The sequence below is a fragment of the Cucurbita pepo genome, chromosome LG14, assembly GCF_002806865.2.
Source record: "Cucurbita pepo subsp. pepo cultivar mu-cu-16 chromosome LG14, ASM280686v2, whole genome shotgun sequence".
NCBI lineage: Eukaryota > Viridiplantae > Streptophyta > Magnoliopsida > Cucurbitales > Cucurbitaceae > Cucurbita > Cucurbita pepo.
The window spans coordinates 6,757,103-6,771,226 of record NC_036651.1 but is presented as its reverse complement, the minus strand read 5'-3'; the positions used below and the strand labels follow the sequence as shown (position 1 = coordinate 6,771,226).

The window sequence follows — 14,124 nt, the reverse complement described above, 5'->3', positions numbered from 1 at the left end:
TACCCTACCTATTGAAGTAAGTTGTAGGGAGCTTAAGACCGTTGGATTGAGCTTATTGAAGCAAGTGAAATTACATTTAGAATGCCTCAAAGTTTGGTTAGATGAATTGGTTGTCTATGTTTTGCATGTTTCATTGCAATATTTATCACGAGTTATTGAGATTGAAGTTGTATGATGTGTGAACAGTTTATTTTACGATGATTAGTTATGAACTTTAATTGGCATAAGATGTGTACTCGACCCAAAAGATTTGAATTCTCCATCCACCCAGTATCGTAACTCAAACAAAGGTTACCTTCGATTTCATTTTGGTCCATTTTAGTTCAATCGGTTGATTCAATTTCTTACCAAAGGGAATGGTTTCAAAGGAAAAAGGTCATTTCCACAACAATTTTCATAAACTTCATCACTCCACAAGTATCAAGAATGTAACAAAAGGGCTGCACAAAATTCATATTTTGTATGAGTAGTGGTGCTTCAACACCAAAACACAAGCATTCACCATTACACAAAATGGAAGTAAATTTTACATTATAACAAGGCATACAATATGATAACACTGACTATACTATATGGATGGCTTTCATTTTCTTTCCCCTTCTATGACTGTACTATCAGGACAAAGACAAAAAGAAGAAGTAATAAAGATGAACAAAATGAATGATAATACTGAGACACTATGATGCTTTGTGAAGATTACAGGCTTGTAATACTACGCAGCTTCGTTGCTTTCAACATCTTTACTTCACAATTTTCCTTGTTTGGATCAAAAAGATTCGTCTGATTCTCATACAAAAGTGATGCTCACCTCATGCATTCCCATGTCTTGCTACTTCTCTTTATCTTCTTTTTGAAGGTTTTTTCGTTATTTCTCCATGATCTGAACGTCAAAGCCGTCCGGGAACTGTAAACCGGGAGTTCGGACGATGTTGCCTCCTTTGATTGCTTTGAACCTGAGAGTTCCAAATGTACAAACATTAGTTATCTGTCTCGAGGACAGAGGCATGTAGTTGCCCCTAGTTTGTCTTCGATTCATAAAGTTTTAGCAAGTATTGTTCCAATTTTATCGGATGTTCTTGAAGGGACCAAAGAGTTGTATTACGAAAATTAAAAAGTTTTATATATAAAAAGTTAATCCTGTCTTACTCTCTCTTGCAACTTACCTGTACTTTGTAACCAGACAATGGAGAAACACAGCCATTTGAACTTTGGTAAAATCTGTACCAACACAGAACCTCATGCCCCCACCAAAAGCCATGAAATGTTTAGAGGCTCCCTTCAGTTCAGATTTCTGGCAAAAAGGAAAATCAATTATTGTGATCCCAAATATCAAACGTAGTGAAACTACTCACAATAGAAACTAGCTCAGACAACAAAAAAAAGGACTAACGATGTATCCTCAACATACCTCCCATCGCCACGGGTTAAAAGCAAGGGGATCGACGTACTTTTCCGGGTTTAAGTGCACAGCTGGAGGGCAGACCATAACAGCCCAGCCTGCTGGAATGGTATATCCTGCTCGAATTAAGGTGCATACATTTTTAGTCAACATCTGGGATGATCTTTTGCAGGAAAAAAAATATAACATCTTAAATGCTACTACTGCATACCCTTAAACTGGATATCTCTTAGTGCTTTTCGAAAGATTCCTGGAACTATATTTGCCAGTCTCGCCGTTTCGTTGATAAACTGAAATTTGATGAAGTTGGTTTGTAAGAAACATAGGGCATAAAAGAGAGAAAAGAATGAACATATGAATAATTCAAGTAACCTGAAATGTGAATGTCATGGATTTGTATTCCTCCCAAGTAAGCCCAGAATGTGCATTTTCCCTTCTCCTCAATATTCCCTCATGTTCAGCCTGATAAAGATGCAAATACTCATCAGAAAAGAACAGATTTCAACAAGGTTGTGGAAAGCAAGTAGCATTTATGGCTGCTATAATAGAACAGAACGGACCGTCAGCTCCTCGAGCACATGAGGATTGTTGAGGAGAAATTTGATGGCTGCTGTAATAGCAAGTGAAGTAGTTTCAAAGCTTGCAAAAAGTAGTACAAACATAAGGTCCAAAGCAATTTCCTCAGTGAGAAGAGTTCCATCTTTCTCCAGTTCTTCAAGAACAAAATCAAAAAAATCTATTTGTTGTTTCCTTGGATTTGCTCGCCTTTCTTGTAACATGTTCTTCAGCATCCTCATCGCTCTTTTCCGGCCCTGTTAATTCATTTCAAAGTAAAAGATCAATTTTACAATAGATTAGTTCAAAAACAAGTCATTATCAATTGTAACCTGTGTTGTTAGTAGGTTTGAACGGAACAAATTGAAGTCATATTGATATCAAAACACAACAAATGTTGGGAAAATAGTATAAATAAATAAATATATGTATATATATATACATATTGAGAGAGAGAGAGAGAGAGAGAGAGAGAGAGAGAGAGATTATAAGAAGTAAGACATTTTCAAAGATAACAGAAAGATATATTCAAACTAATAATTTGATATCAATCGTATTTTAAAAAGTTAAGCTTCTAACCTAATCGATATTGTAACTACATGTTCATTAAACTAGCCATATTGTAGAAGCTAAAAAAAAGTAACTTTTTAGATGTAGCTTTTGATACCAAATTTGGCAATTATTTCTTATGTATATTAGGAATATATTATGAAATAAAGAAATTATTACTAAACAAGCTTAATTTTGAACTGAAAACGGAATTTCTTTTGAATTATTCTAAAAAGAATTCCAAAGTTCATCTTGCAGTTCTCAATTAAAATTTTGCCTATTGAAGCTATCCATAAGAGCACCCTCAATTCCTACGGCAAAAATGAGGAAGTGCGCATCATTAGAATTTCTACACTATATTTGGATTACCTGTAAGCATTTGTTATAAGCAGTTCCGGGAACATTTAGAGGGAAGGAGATCAAGCCCTGTATGAATGCAACAAAGTTCTCTCTCAAATTCTCCGAAGAATTTTCTGAATCATAACTAATCAGCTTCTTTGCAGTCAGATGAAAAATCATCTGCATGGACCAAAAAATCAGTATCAGACATGGAAAATGAACAGAATTTCTAAAACATGCAATTGTTAACAAGAATGTTCGAGTATGTAATTACACTTGCAGTATTATCCTTCAATTCAACTGAGTTTTGAGATGACCATTGTCTCAATCTTTGAGTTGCTACAGCCTCAACTTCAGGTATCATCTTTCTCAGACTTTCAGGGCCAAAAAGATGAAGAACCATGTTCTTAAGATATTTATACATGAAACCGTGCAGCGAACCAACATTTTGCCTTCCAAATATCTCTGTGAAGGTATCAGGATACCAGCTCTGGAACAATTGTCCCTCTTCTTGAAAGATATAGTAATTCAAGTCAGGGTCTGTCGAGACAATCAACGGTCTTCCCACCAAACTCGTTCGGAAAATCGGTCCATACCTGAAACATTTAAGCGCGTTCAATAAGAACATGAGAAGAAAGAAAAAGAACAAGAAGGAACACAACAAACCTATCCATTCTGTTTCTGACGAAAGGAGGAATATCAGAGGAGGTATTGGGAGCAAAGAACTGCAGGGTTTCACCAAGTAGAGGAAAACCCATTGAACCTGGTGGAAGTTTTCCATTACATTTGGGATTTCTCCATCTATAAAGCCAGTGTGTAAAACTTACAACAACAATAGCACCAATCAAAAGAAGCCACATTCTGGGTATAAATAGGAACAGAGAAGTTCCAAAGAAGAAATATATATATGATTGATGCACGCTGAAATGGAAATATTGTCAGAAGGAGAAGGGGGCGAGTGGTGCTTGGATGTGGGGGAAGAGAATAATCAGAAAGCAGAAGAAAGTGCTGGCATGTATCTCCCTTTGAGTAACATATGAGTGAGATCTTATCATCATATATAGCCTCATTGGACATTACAACTAGTTAAGATAGTAAATTAAATCTTGTCCTCTTCCTTCTCTCTCTCTGGACCCTTTATTTAATACAGAATTCAATTCTAAAATATGGCTTACAGGTAGTTAAGAGATTGAATAAAATAAGTGTTTAGTGTTCTGTCTAAGACCACAACTCCATATCATTTGTCAAACCCCATATTTTAGATCTCGTGTGAAACTTACAGGATGCTTCCTCCACTCCCCTCTCACCCTTTGTAAGATAATACCTCATCTTAAGCCACCATTTTCAAACCAAAAGAAGAAGAAACACGAGGGCAGAATAATGCCTTATTTTAAGGAGCTTTTGCTTAAACAGAAGGGGTTTTCTTCATATATTTTTCTTTAAAAATTGAAAGGGTCTGTTGGTTTCTCTGTAAAGTTCCAAAGTATCTGAATCGCTAAATCATCAATGGAAAACCAATCTTTCATTAGATCATTAAAGGCTCAAACGAACATCAGATTTTTCACACCAAACACAGGAAAATATTCCTCAATATCTATGTTAAATACCAGAGTATCTAAACCTCCAGGATTTGATCACTATAAACAAAGCCAACATGGTGTTATTTTACAAAAATTTGTCGCGTTTTCTCTTCCTAGATCTTCCGTTTTAGCTGTAACCACCACCCAATATTCCCCATATCATACTCAAATCTTGTTGCTTACATCAATTGAAGATATGGATGAAGAACATTTGAACAGTAAATCAGCAGTAAACGATTATGCACACCAAGTGTTTCTAAAAATGTTTCTTCCATATTTCCATAAGTTAGGTATGTAAAAGGTGGAGAAACTGATTAAACACACCTTCTTCCAGACATGGAGCTCCGTCCCAGAATGCCATTGAGCCACAAACTCCAAAAACTCCATTATCAATGCTACAAGTTAGATCGATAGGTCACTGTGCGGCTACCGAAACACAATAATTGAGAGCTTTTAGCCCTCTCAATCCGATAATGCACCTCAAAAACTAGGGTTCATAGAAGAATTGCTCCATATGTAAAGCTCAGGGCTCGATTGTTTCTTCAAATTTTTTCCGTTTTTCAACTGTTCTTCGTTTGGAATTTCTCACTCTCTAAATTCATCATTTACTCATTCAAAAATTTAAAAGAATATAATTTTTTTTTTTAATTTCTAAATTTTATTCGATATTTTTTTTTAAAATTACTAATTTAAATTAATTTTTGTACAAAATTAAGCTCAAGAATAATTCTATTAAAATTCATAAATTAAAAAACTAAACAAAATAACATAATTATAATTTATTAATTGAGGTAAAAATTTTACGGTAAAATTCATAACATTTTCTTAAAGTTTTAAATTCATTTGATTTTTAAAGTTTAATTGGATTAAATTTAAAGCCTAAGGTAAATTTGCCTTCTTTTAGGGTATTTTTTTTTTTTTATTTGAGATAGTGTAATTATTATCATTTTAATTAAATTATTTGATAATAATTTTAAAAGCTATTAAATTAAAATGATAATAATTTTAACTGCTTTTAAAATTATTATAGTTTAATAATTTAACTCTGTCAATTATGTCTTATTTATTGAATTATAATTAAATTAATACCATTATTATTTTTATTTTAATTTGGGTTTATAACGTAATTAATAACAAGAAAATTTTGAAAGGTTCAAATTAATATTTAATATATTGCATAGGCGAAAAAAAAAAAATATATATATATATATATATAATTAATATATTTTAATTTATTATTTCAAATATGCGATGGGATTGAGTCATGGACGTATCCCTCACAATTTCTCTATTGTATATTTTTCGAAGAAACTCTCATAAGCCAATATGCTCGTGTTAAAGTTATAGTAAGGAAGATCTCGTGGAGCAACTTCTACATTGTTAGAACATATCAAGAAGGCTTTTCACGGTATCGTTCTTGCCCTTATTTAATCATTTATTTTAATTTTTAATAAAATCAAATCGGTTTTCAGTACTTCTTGACAAGGAACCCTGAGTCAGTTGAATCTAAGAACCCTCGTAAGTGTTTGGATATGCAAACCTCTAGTTCACAAATGCTAAAACTCCCGCATTAATTTGATTTCACTTCAAGGGAAAGTAAAATTCGGATCACCTTGTTGATCAAATATCTCAAGACATGAACACTTGTTTGAGATTCAAATCATTTCACAAGTACGATCGATCATGTCAAGCTTGAATGATTCTAAACATGCAATCTAAATTAAATGGAATTGCACGGAAACGTAACCCTAATGGTAAAGGAATCACCGGATGACCTCATTGATCAAATATCTCAAGGCAAGAACATTTGTTTGAAAATTTAAATCACTCCACAAGCAAGATCGATCATGTCAAGCTTGAATGATTCTAAACATGTCATCTAAATTACATAGCAAATAAACTTAGCCCTTGGCTAACGGCTACCAAAAATGATATTTTTACTACATTTGCCCTGCCAAATTCATTTACAAACGCAGTATACATGGCACGAGCATTCAAAAAGTTGTAACTTTCATATCTTATGACCATAATTAGTCAATATGTACCGTCATAATTAGTCCGTATCTAAAAATGTCAAGAAACATCATAACTCTAAATTATGATTCACAAAAATTGGTCACATGGGTAATTGCTGAAATTTATAAACGTGGTAAGAGTACACGCTGTGTGTATCGGGTAACCAACAACTATTAGTCACTAAGGAGTAATTGCTCAAAACTATTTTAAGTGAATCGATTACATTGTGTGTTACGAGTAATCAACCATCAAGATCTCTTGATTTTGATTGATGAACTATATGATAGTTTGCATGTCTGACCCTAATAGGGGAGAATCTTACCGAGTATTTTCATACTCACCCTATTTTAAAATGATTTTCAAGTAAGGGCAAAGTTGTAGCATATGAGTGACGAGCAGGGTGGAAAGAACGATCATAGGACAACTAAGACACTTCGGTGTAAGTCTTGTTCGAACATCGTTAGTTTATGGGAACTATGGAATTACGAGACCTCATGCATGTTGTGTGTACGTAGAACATAGATTACGTCTCTTTATATGTTTGTACAAACACGTACCTACAAGAATGATTTTGAAGAATACAATAATATAAAAAACGAAACAATCTATATAAACAAATTTGATATATTACCCCGAAGAGACGCTACGTATATATCAGTATGTTGCCCTAACACGAAACACTCGATTAAAATAATAAAGTTTAAAAATATTTAAAACCAAAAAGGAAGAAGTATTGGAAGGTTTAAAGGAATAAAATAGTGACTTTGTGAGGTCCCAAAAGTTGCTTGCCCTTTCATGACAGCTCTTGCTTTGAGCTTTGAACACTTTTTTCAATACTCAATCAAAGACCTGTGCTTGCTATAAACACAAGCTATAAAACCCTAATATATATATATATATATACAAACGCACACGTAGCTATAACTCATTTTGTTAGATGAACACGACTCTCCACAATGGTATGATATAAGCTCTCATGGCTTTGCTTTGGCCCTTCTCTGAAGGGCATCATATCAATGGAGATAGTATTATTTGATTATAAACTCATGATAATTCCCTGAATTAGTCGATGTGGGACTTTCAAACGATCGTGATTGTATTATTTAGTTTTGAAAAAATAATTTGAGCTATTTTAAAAATATTATTGGATTGGAAAATTATTCTAATTTTTTATTTTCATATCTAACCTAAAATTATACTTGAAATGAGATACTAAATATTAAATTAATTTTTTAAAATTATTAAATATATATTGATAATTATTTAATGAGTAAAGTTGACTATAATATTTTAAATGCTAATAATAATAATAATTCATTGGGATAATCCTAAAAAAATGTTCATGGTTAAAACAAAACCAATTTTTCATTTGCAATTTTAATAATTTAAATTAGATTTGGTATAACATTTAAAAAAATAATAATAAATAAATAAATAAAAGTAATGTAAATTTATGAATAAAAAAATATATAATTAATTATTTATAAAAAAATTGTATTAAAAAGGAAATAAACTAATATATTTGATAAATTACACAATTTTTTAGAATAGTCATTACGGGTGAAAATTAGTCATAAAATCGAGTTCAAAACTTATATAAGGTCAACCCAAAAATTACTGGAATCGAGACACGGTTTGAATAAGAGAAAAAGTTAGGTATATTTGTTATAGCCGTCTAACGGCTGTGTGACCAACCCCTAAACGACTCTCTGTTAAGGTCTTGGATGTCTAGTCTCCAAAGGGTATGACCAAGAAAAGTGGCATTGTTGGCGGTTCCTTAAAAGGGTTGACCAATGCTATTTCAACCTTGAAACCACGACCATTTTGGCATTTTGAGTAGCCAATCGTGGGTCGACTAAAGCTAATAGGCCAAAACAACCCTAAAAGAATTATCAAGAAGTTCACCAACAAAGCATCTGTTCGAGTGTCTATTGTCTAGTTACTGAGAAATCCATCAAAGTCTGAGTGACTTAACACCACACTGATACTTTATGGTCTAAATTTGATCCGATGTCACATAATTTTTTTTATTTTTTCTATTTTTTTTAGTATCAAATATATATATATAAATTATTTGAGAATTTTGAAAAAAAAAAAAAGAAAAAAAAAAGAAAAAAAAACCAGTTATAACTACCAAGAATTTAAAGGGTGTTTAGAGAACATGGCAAGATCTTCTGTATCCATTGCTTTCAATGACTTTTTCTCGCATGATCTTCTAGATTTCGATCAGACGGTGAAGAAACATCCATCAAAGTTGACTTAGAAGGAATATGATTGGCTCTCAATTAGTTGTTCACCACCTTTGGATGTCAGCCACGTGTCAAAATCAGAACCCATCATTCCAGCTGCCAATTGACGCTTCTACAGCAATAAAATTCGTGAAGGTCGGTTGAAAAATGATTTTTAATTTTAATTTTTTTTAATGAAGCACGATCCCCCAAATATGGAAATAAAAAAATACATTATAAAACAATTAATTATATTAATGAGATTTTTTATTATAAAATATTGCAAAATTATTTTTCAATAATTTTGTTTGTCCTCATTTTAATTTATTACCTAAACATATGTTTTATAATTACATTTATGTTTCTAACCCAAAGTAATAATTTAATGCAAATTATATACCAAATGTCGAACTTTTAAGCTTCACTCGAATTAGCAACTATACTCGGGAAGTCATTTAGTCTTGGTCGAACACAGGCTGCTTTGAGAGACGATGAAACTAGCCATCATTTAGACCTGTCAAGTGCGACCGAGTAAAAACCTAAACACGTAATTCAACCCAACTAGTATGGTTTCAGTTAGATTATGAACTTATTTTGGTTGGATTCGATTCAAATAGATGAAATTTTTATAGATTAAGTTGATTTATAGATTTCTCTAATAGTAATTGAACTGAACCGATTCGAATTTATTATTTTCAAATTTAGTGGTAAACTTTAACTAAATATACGATCTAAACAACTCGAACTATTGGGTTCAGTCTATTGGATGGTTGTGTTTATTATTTAACTAGGGTTATTATGATTGAAAAAGTTTACAACCGGGACAATTGGGTTAGGTCTAGAAAATGTCCAAACCTAACTGAACCCAAATTATGAGCATCTCTACTAAAGGTATTTCTGCAACGAATTTATAACTCGGACAATTGGGTTAGGTCTAAAAAATGTCAGAATCTGATCGAACCCAAATTACGAGCACCACTACTGAAGGTGTTTCTATAACAATTTACAACCCGGATAATTGGGTTAGGTCTAAAAAATGTCAGAATCTGACTGAACCCAAATTACAAGCACCTCTACCGAAGGTATTTCTACAACGAATTTACAACCCATACAATTGGGTTAGGTCTAAAAAATGTCCGAACCTGACCGAGCCCAAATTACGAGTACCTCTACTGAAGGCATTTCTGCAACAAATTTACAACCCAGACAATTGGGTTAGATCTAAAAAATGTCAGAATCTGACTGAACCCAAATTACAAGCACCTCTACCGAAGGTACTTCTACGATGAATTTACAACCCAGACAATTGGGTTAGGTCTGAAAAATGTTCGAACCTGACCAAGCCCAAATTACGAGTACCTCTACTGAAGGTATTTCTGCAACAGATTTACAACCCGGACAATTGTGTTAGGTCTAAAAAATGTCCGAACCTGACCAAACCCGTATTACGAGCACCTCTACTGAAGCTATTTCTGCAACGAATTTACAACCCAGACAATTGGGTTAGGTCTAAAAAATATCCGAACCTAACCGAACCCAAATTACAAGCACCTCTACTGAAGTTTCTGTAACAACGCTAGCCCACCGCTACCAGATATTGTTCTTTTTAGGCTTTCCCTTTTCTTAAAGTTTTTAAAACTTGTCGGCTACTTTATAAAGGGTGTTTCGTTCTCCTCTCCAATTAATGTGGGATCTCACAGTTTCTAACGAAGAAAAGGGTTTATACGAGCTCCTTCGACTGATTAAAAAACTTAGTAATCCCGAGAAAATAATTAAAATGATGAAGAAAAAGAAGGATGGAAGCAACTTAGGAAATAAAAAAGGATGAGATAATTATGAGAAAAGTAAGACAAAAGGCAAGAAGTAATGAAAAAGCATCTTGACTTTGAATTATTAAAAAAAAAAAAAAACAAAATAAAATCAAAAACTTATCTTGTAGTTTGACTTTGAATAAAAAGTAAATTGTAATTAAAGAAAATTAATTAAGGATTTTAATGACAATGATAGTGATGTAGTGAATTGAGTTAGCCAAGTCCGATGATTAAGGAGGAACTTGTTCTTCCTTGTCTCTTCCGTGCGCCTTGTGGGAATATTCTTATTTTAATCTATTTCTTACTTTATTTATGACAAAATACAACTTTTTATTCTATAGGCTTTCAAATAGGTGTTGTCCTTTTAAGTTACGTTTAAAAATTTCGTACTTGATCGTAATTTGACTAATCAAAAAGTCACGGGAAAGAGAGAGAGCTCGTCGGTCGTAAAAGTCGAGCTTGGCTCGACTCCTCTCATAGAAAACCCTTGTGACGTACAGTTCGAGTCGCTTCTAAGCTCTTTATTCTCTTCGTATTTGCCTCCCCTAGCTCGTATCCAACTTTGGTTTGTTGATTAGTTAGACTTTGTTTTAGTGTCGGGTTGCGATTTTGTGTCGGCTGGAGGTGTTTAAAAACCTAAAAAATTTAATTAATTTAAGTCAACTCATTCGGTTTGAGTTGAGTTATGAACTTATCTAGGTTGAGGTGGGTTAAATAAATGAAAACTTTATGAGTCTGGTTAGTTCATTATATTCCCTAAAACTAGATTGGATTGAACCGAACCACATAAAAGAAAAATGTTGGATGGAGTTCATTATTTAATAAACGTTGTTTGAGTAGAAAAAGTTACGGTTGGGTATAAGAAATGTCCCAACTTGACCTGACCTAACCCAACCTACGAACACTCCTAATCTGGACACGTTTGGCTACAAATGGTTTTTCGAAATCTTCATCTTCTCAGCTCAATCTCGCGATCACTTGCATTGTTTCGTTCATCGTTTCCTCACTTAGCCTAACCGTGGTTTTTTTGCATTCGGCCGCCCTTTTCGTAATCGATTGCGTCTCCGTCACCTTGAACCATACTCAAATGACATTATTATAAATTTTCAGACTTGTAACCTAAAAAAAATTCAGTTATCCTACCTCGGTTAATGCATAGAATTTGGATCAAGATTCAGAATCTTGATTCAACGCTTGATGGCCCCAACATTCTTGTGCATCTTTTGTAACATGATCACGTTACTTACTCCTCACTTCTAAGAGTGAGGACTGTTTTGTCCTCACTCACATGTTTTCTAGGAAATTCCCCGGAAATCACCCAATATACAATTGTTCTAAACAAAACGTGCTTAACTTTGGAGTACTTATGATTGAGCCGTCGAAAAAAAAGTGTCTTATTGGTATAGATAGTAACTTTCAATTCTTTTAAACGTTTCTTAGCCATTTTGTCATCAGAATCACTCTCATTCAAATATGATCCTAATTTATTTATGTACTCCTCCTTCACTCGGGTGTCTCATGTTTGGAACTATATATATATATATAGTCCCAAACATGAATAATAATAAGAAGTGTAACAGGTTATGCCCACCGCTAATAGATACTGTCCGCTTTAATCCGTTACATATCGCTGTCAGTTTCACGGTTTTTAAAACGCGTCTGCTAGGGAGAGGTTTCCACACCCTTATAAGAAATGCTCTGTTTTCCTCTTCACCGATGTGTGATCTCACAAAAAGTGTATCTGATTCAGTAACATTAGTGTTTTAATTTTTTTTTATCAAAGAGTGTGAGATCTTACCTCGCTTGAGAAGCATTCTTTACAAGGGTGTGGAAATCTCTTTCTAATATACGCGTTTTAAAAACCTTGAGAGGAAGCCCAACTAAAAGAGAGTAATATCTACTAGCGGTGCACTTGGACTCTTACATAGATACCCGACTAGATGTACTCAACGAAACACTCTTTAAAAGGGTATGGAAACCTTTCCCTAGTAGACGCGTTTTAAAGTCGTAAGGGTAAGTCCAAAGAAGACAATATCTGCTAGCGGTGGACTTGGGTTGATATATGTGAACTTTTTTTTTCTATTCAAATTCTACTCGGCATTGATTCTACTCTAATTGAAGTGGACGTTTGACAAAAATAATGGGCATAAGTTCCTCGCTTACAATAAATTTTTTTATGTTCTCGAACTCTGTTTGTATTCAACTCCGCTCAGATCTTAAATAAATATTTTTTTGTTTGCTTCGTTCGATAAAGAATAAAAATATAAAAAGAAAATAAAAAAGTAATCAAGCTTTGTTTTGCAACTAAACAAACATAGAAGCAAAATAAGTTAAGCTTATGATTTGTTCAATGAACAAAGGAAGTCACCAAAACATGAAGCTAAAGCAAAGGAGGAAGAAAATGACGTCATCCATGACAAAATATTCATAAAAATAATATTCCTTTAAAAATTTTAAAAACCTCCAAGTTGGGTTCTTTTGTCTATAATTTTTAAAAACCCATGTCTCATTTATTGAAACCAACAGAATCCTTGTTCAAATTCATGCATTTTGCAAGCTTTTCGCCCTCCATTTCTCGGGTTTTTTTCCCGTACAATACGATATCAAGTATATGCCAATGATCGTTGAATTATTATACTTCTGGTGTCGTTTTTATAAATTATAGCAGACGGGTTATGCATAACAATGAAATGTAGCTAGGTTTAGGTCATAGCCATGTCAAATAAGCTTGTAGTTAAGTCTAGGGACGTGTATATAGGCCTGTCCAGTGGATTCTAGAGAAGTAATATGCATTCGATCCTACCTAGAAAGAAAAGTAGAGCGGAAGGGTTAGTCACAAAAAGTAGGTCTCACCATGAACCATGAATGTGATTGTATTTCTCGGCTCCAACAGTGAAGTCACATACTGGGTATTTCTCGACATCAGCTAAAGAGGTCCTGAAGGACATGAAACTTTCATATTTTTCCATTAATTCTATTTGAAATGAATTTATGCATATAATAGAAAAAAAAAAAGTTCAAATTTTGTGAGATTATTTTATTTCAACGGTTTAGATTGAATCTCTACCAATGGAAGTGAATTATTTTCAACCGTCCGATGTAGGTGGCGCTATCCAATACAGTCGAAAGTACAACGGTCTATGTACGTTCAGCAAGTTTGGAATTTATTGGGCCCAACTTCTTCATGGCCCAAATTTAGCAAAAATGTGAGCTATAAGACTAAAATAATAAAATTAATTAAAAATACCGTTAATTTCATACCGAAAATTTTAAAAGTGTATTAACACAATTTGGCTAGACGATGTCAGACGGACAAGATAACTTTAGCAGATTGAGCACTTTAGGATCGTGAGCGGCGATCGACGAGTCCAAACCCTAGTACTCCCAGACAAAGCTAGGCTCAATGAGTTAGAATAGAGAAATTTGGAGATGAGAGTCTACGTCAATGTCATCTAACTGCCCTAATGACCTAGAGAACCACCGGAGAAAACCAGAAAGACTAAGGTAGCTCCCAAGCTATTATCAGTTGGCATGGTGTCGATACAACTTCCACTTTCCTTTCTACTTTGGTACTAGTACCGTCGAGCTAAGCTTAGGTTAGTTAAGGTTGTGTGACCGATAATTCAATTAGATTGTCCTGCACAACA

General features: G+C 33.6%; 1 protein-coding gene across 5 annotated transcripts; it reads right to left on the bottom strand.

Annotated features, from left to right (window-relative positions):
- Window positions 1-429: 429 nt before the first annotated feature.
- LOC111810915 (cytochrome P450 87A3-like) lies at window positions 430-5,012 on the bottom strand. Of its 5 annotated transcripts, none has more exons than XM_023697757.1 (10): window positions 4,747-5,012; window positions 3,509-3,664; window positions 3,117-3,438; window positions 2,873-3,022; window positions 1,960-2,211; window positions 1,772-1,861; window positions 1,611-1,689; window positions 1,409-1,515; window positions 1,164-1,291; window positions 430-953 (listed from the first exon to the last, which is right to left on the bottom strand). In XM_023697757.1, exons 1-10 carry the CDS (start codon window positions 4,758-4,760, stop codon window positions 866-868), a joined length of 1,386 nt encoding a protein of 461 aa, XP_023553525.1. In that variant the 5' UTR covers window positions 4,761-5,012; the 3' UTR covers window positions 430-865. The 5 variants fall into 5 exon arrangements, with proteins under 5 accessions (XP_023553525.1, XP_023553526.1, XP_023553527.1 ...); XM_023697758.1 differs by having other exon boundaries at window positions 3,509-3,643; XM_023697759.1 differs by having other exon boundaries at window positions 3,509-3,605.
- Between the last annotated feature and the right edge of the window lie 9,112 nt (window positions 5,013-14,124).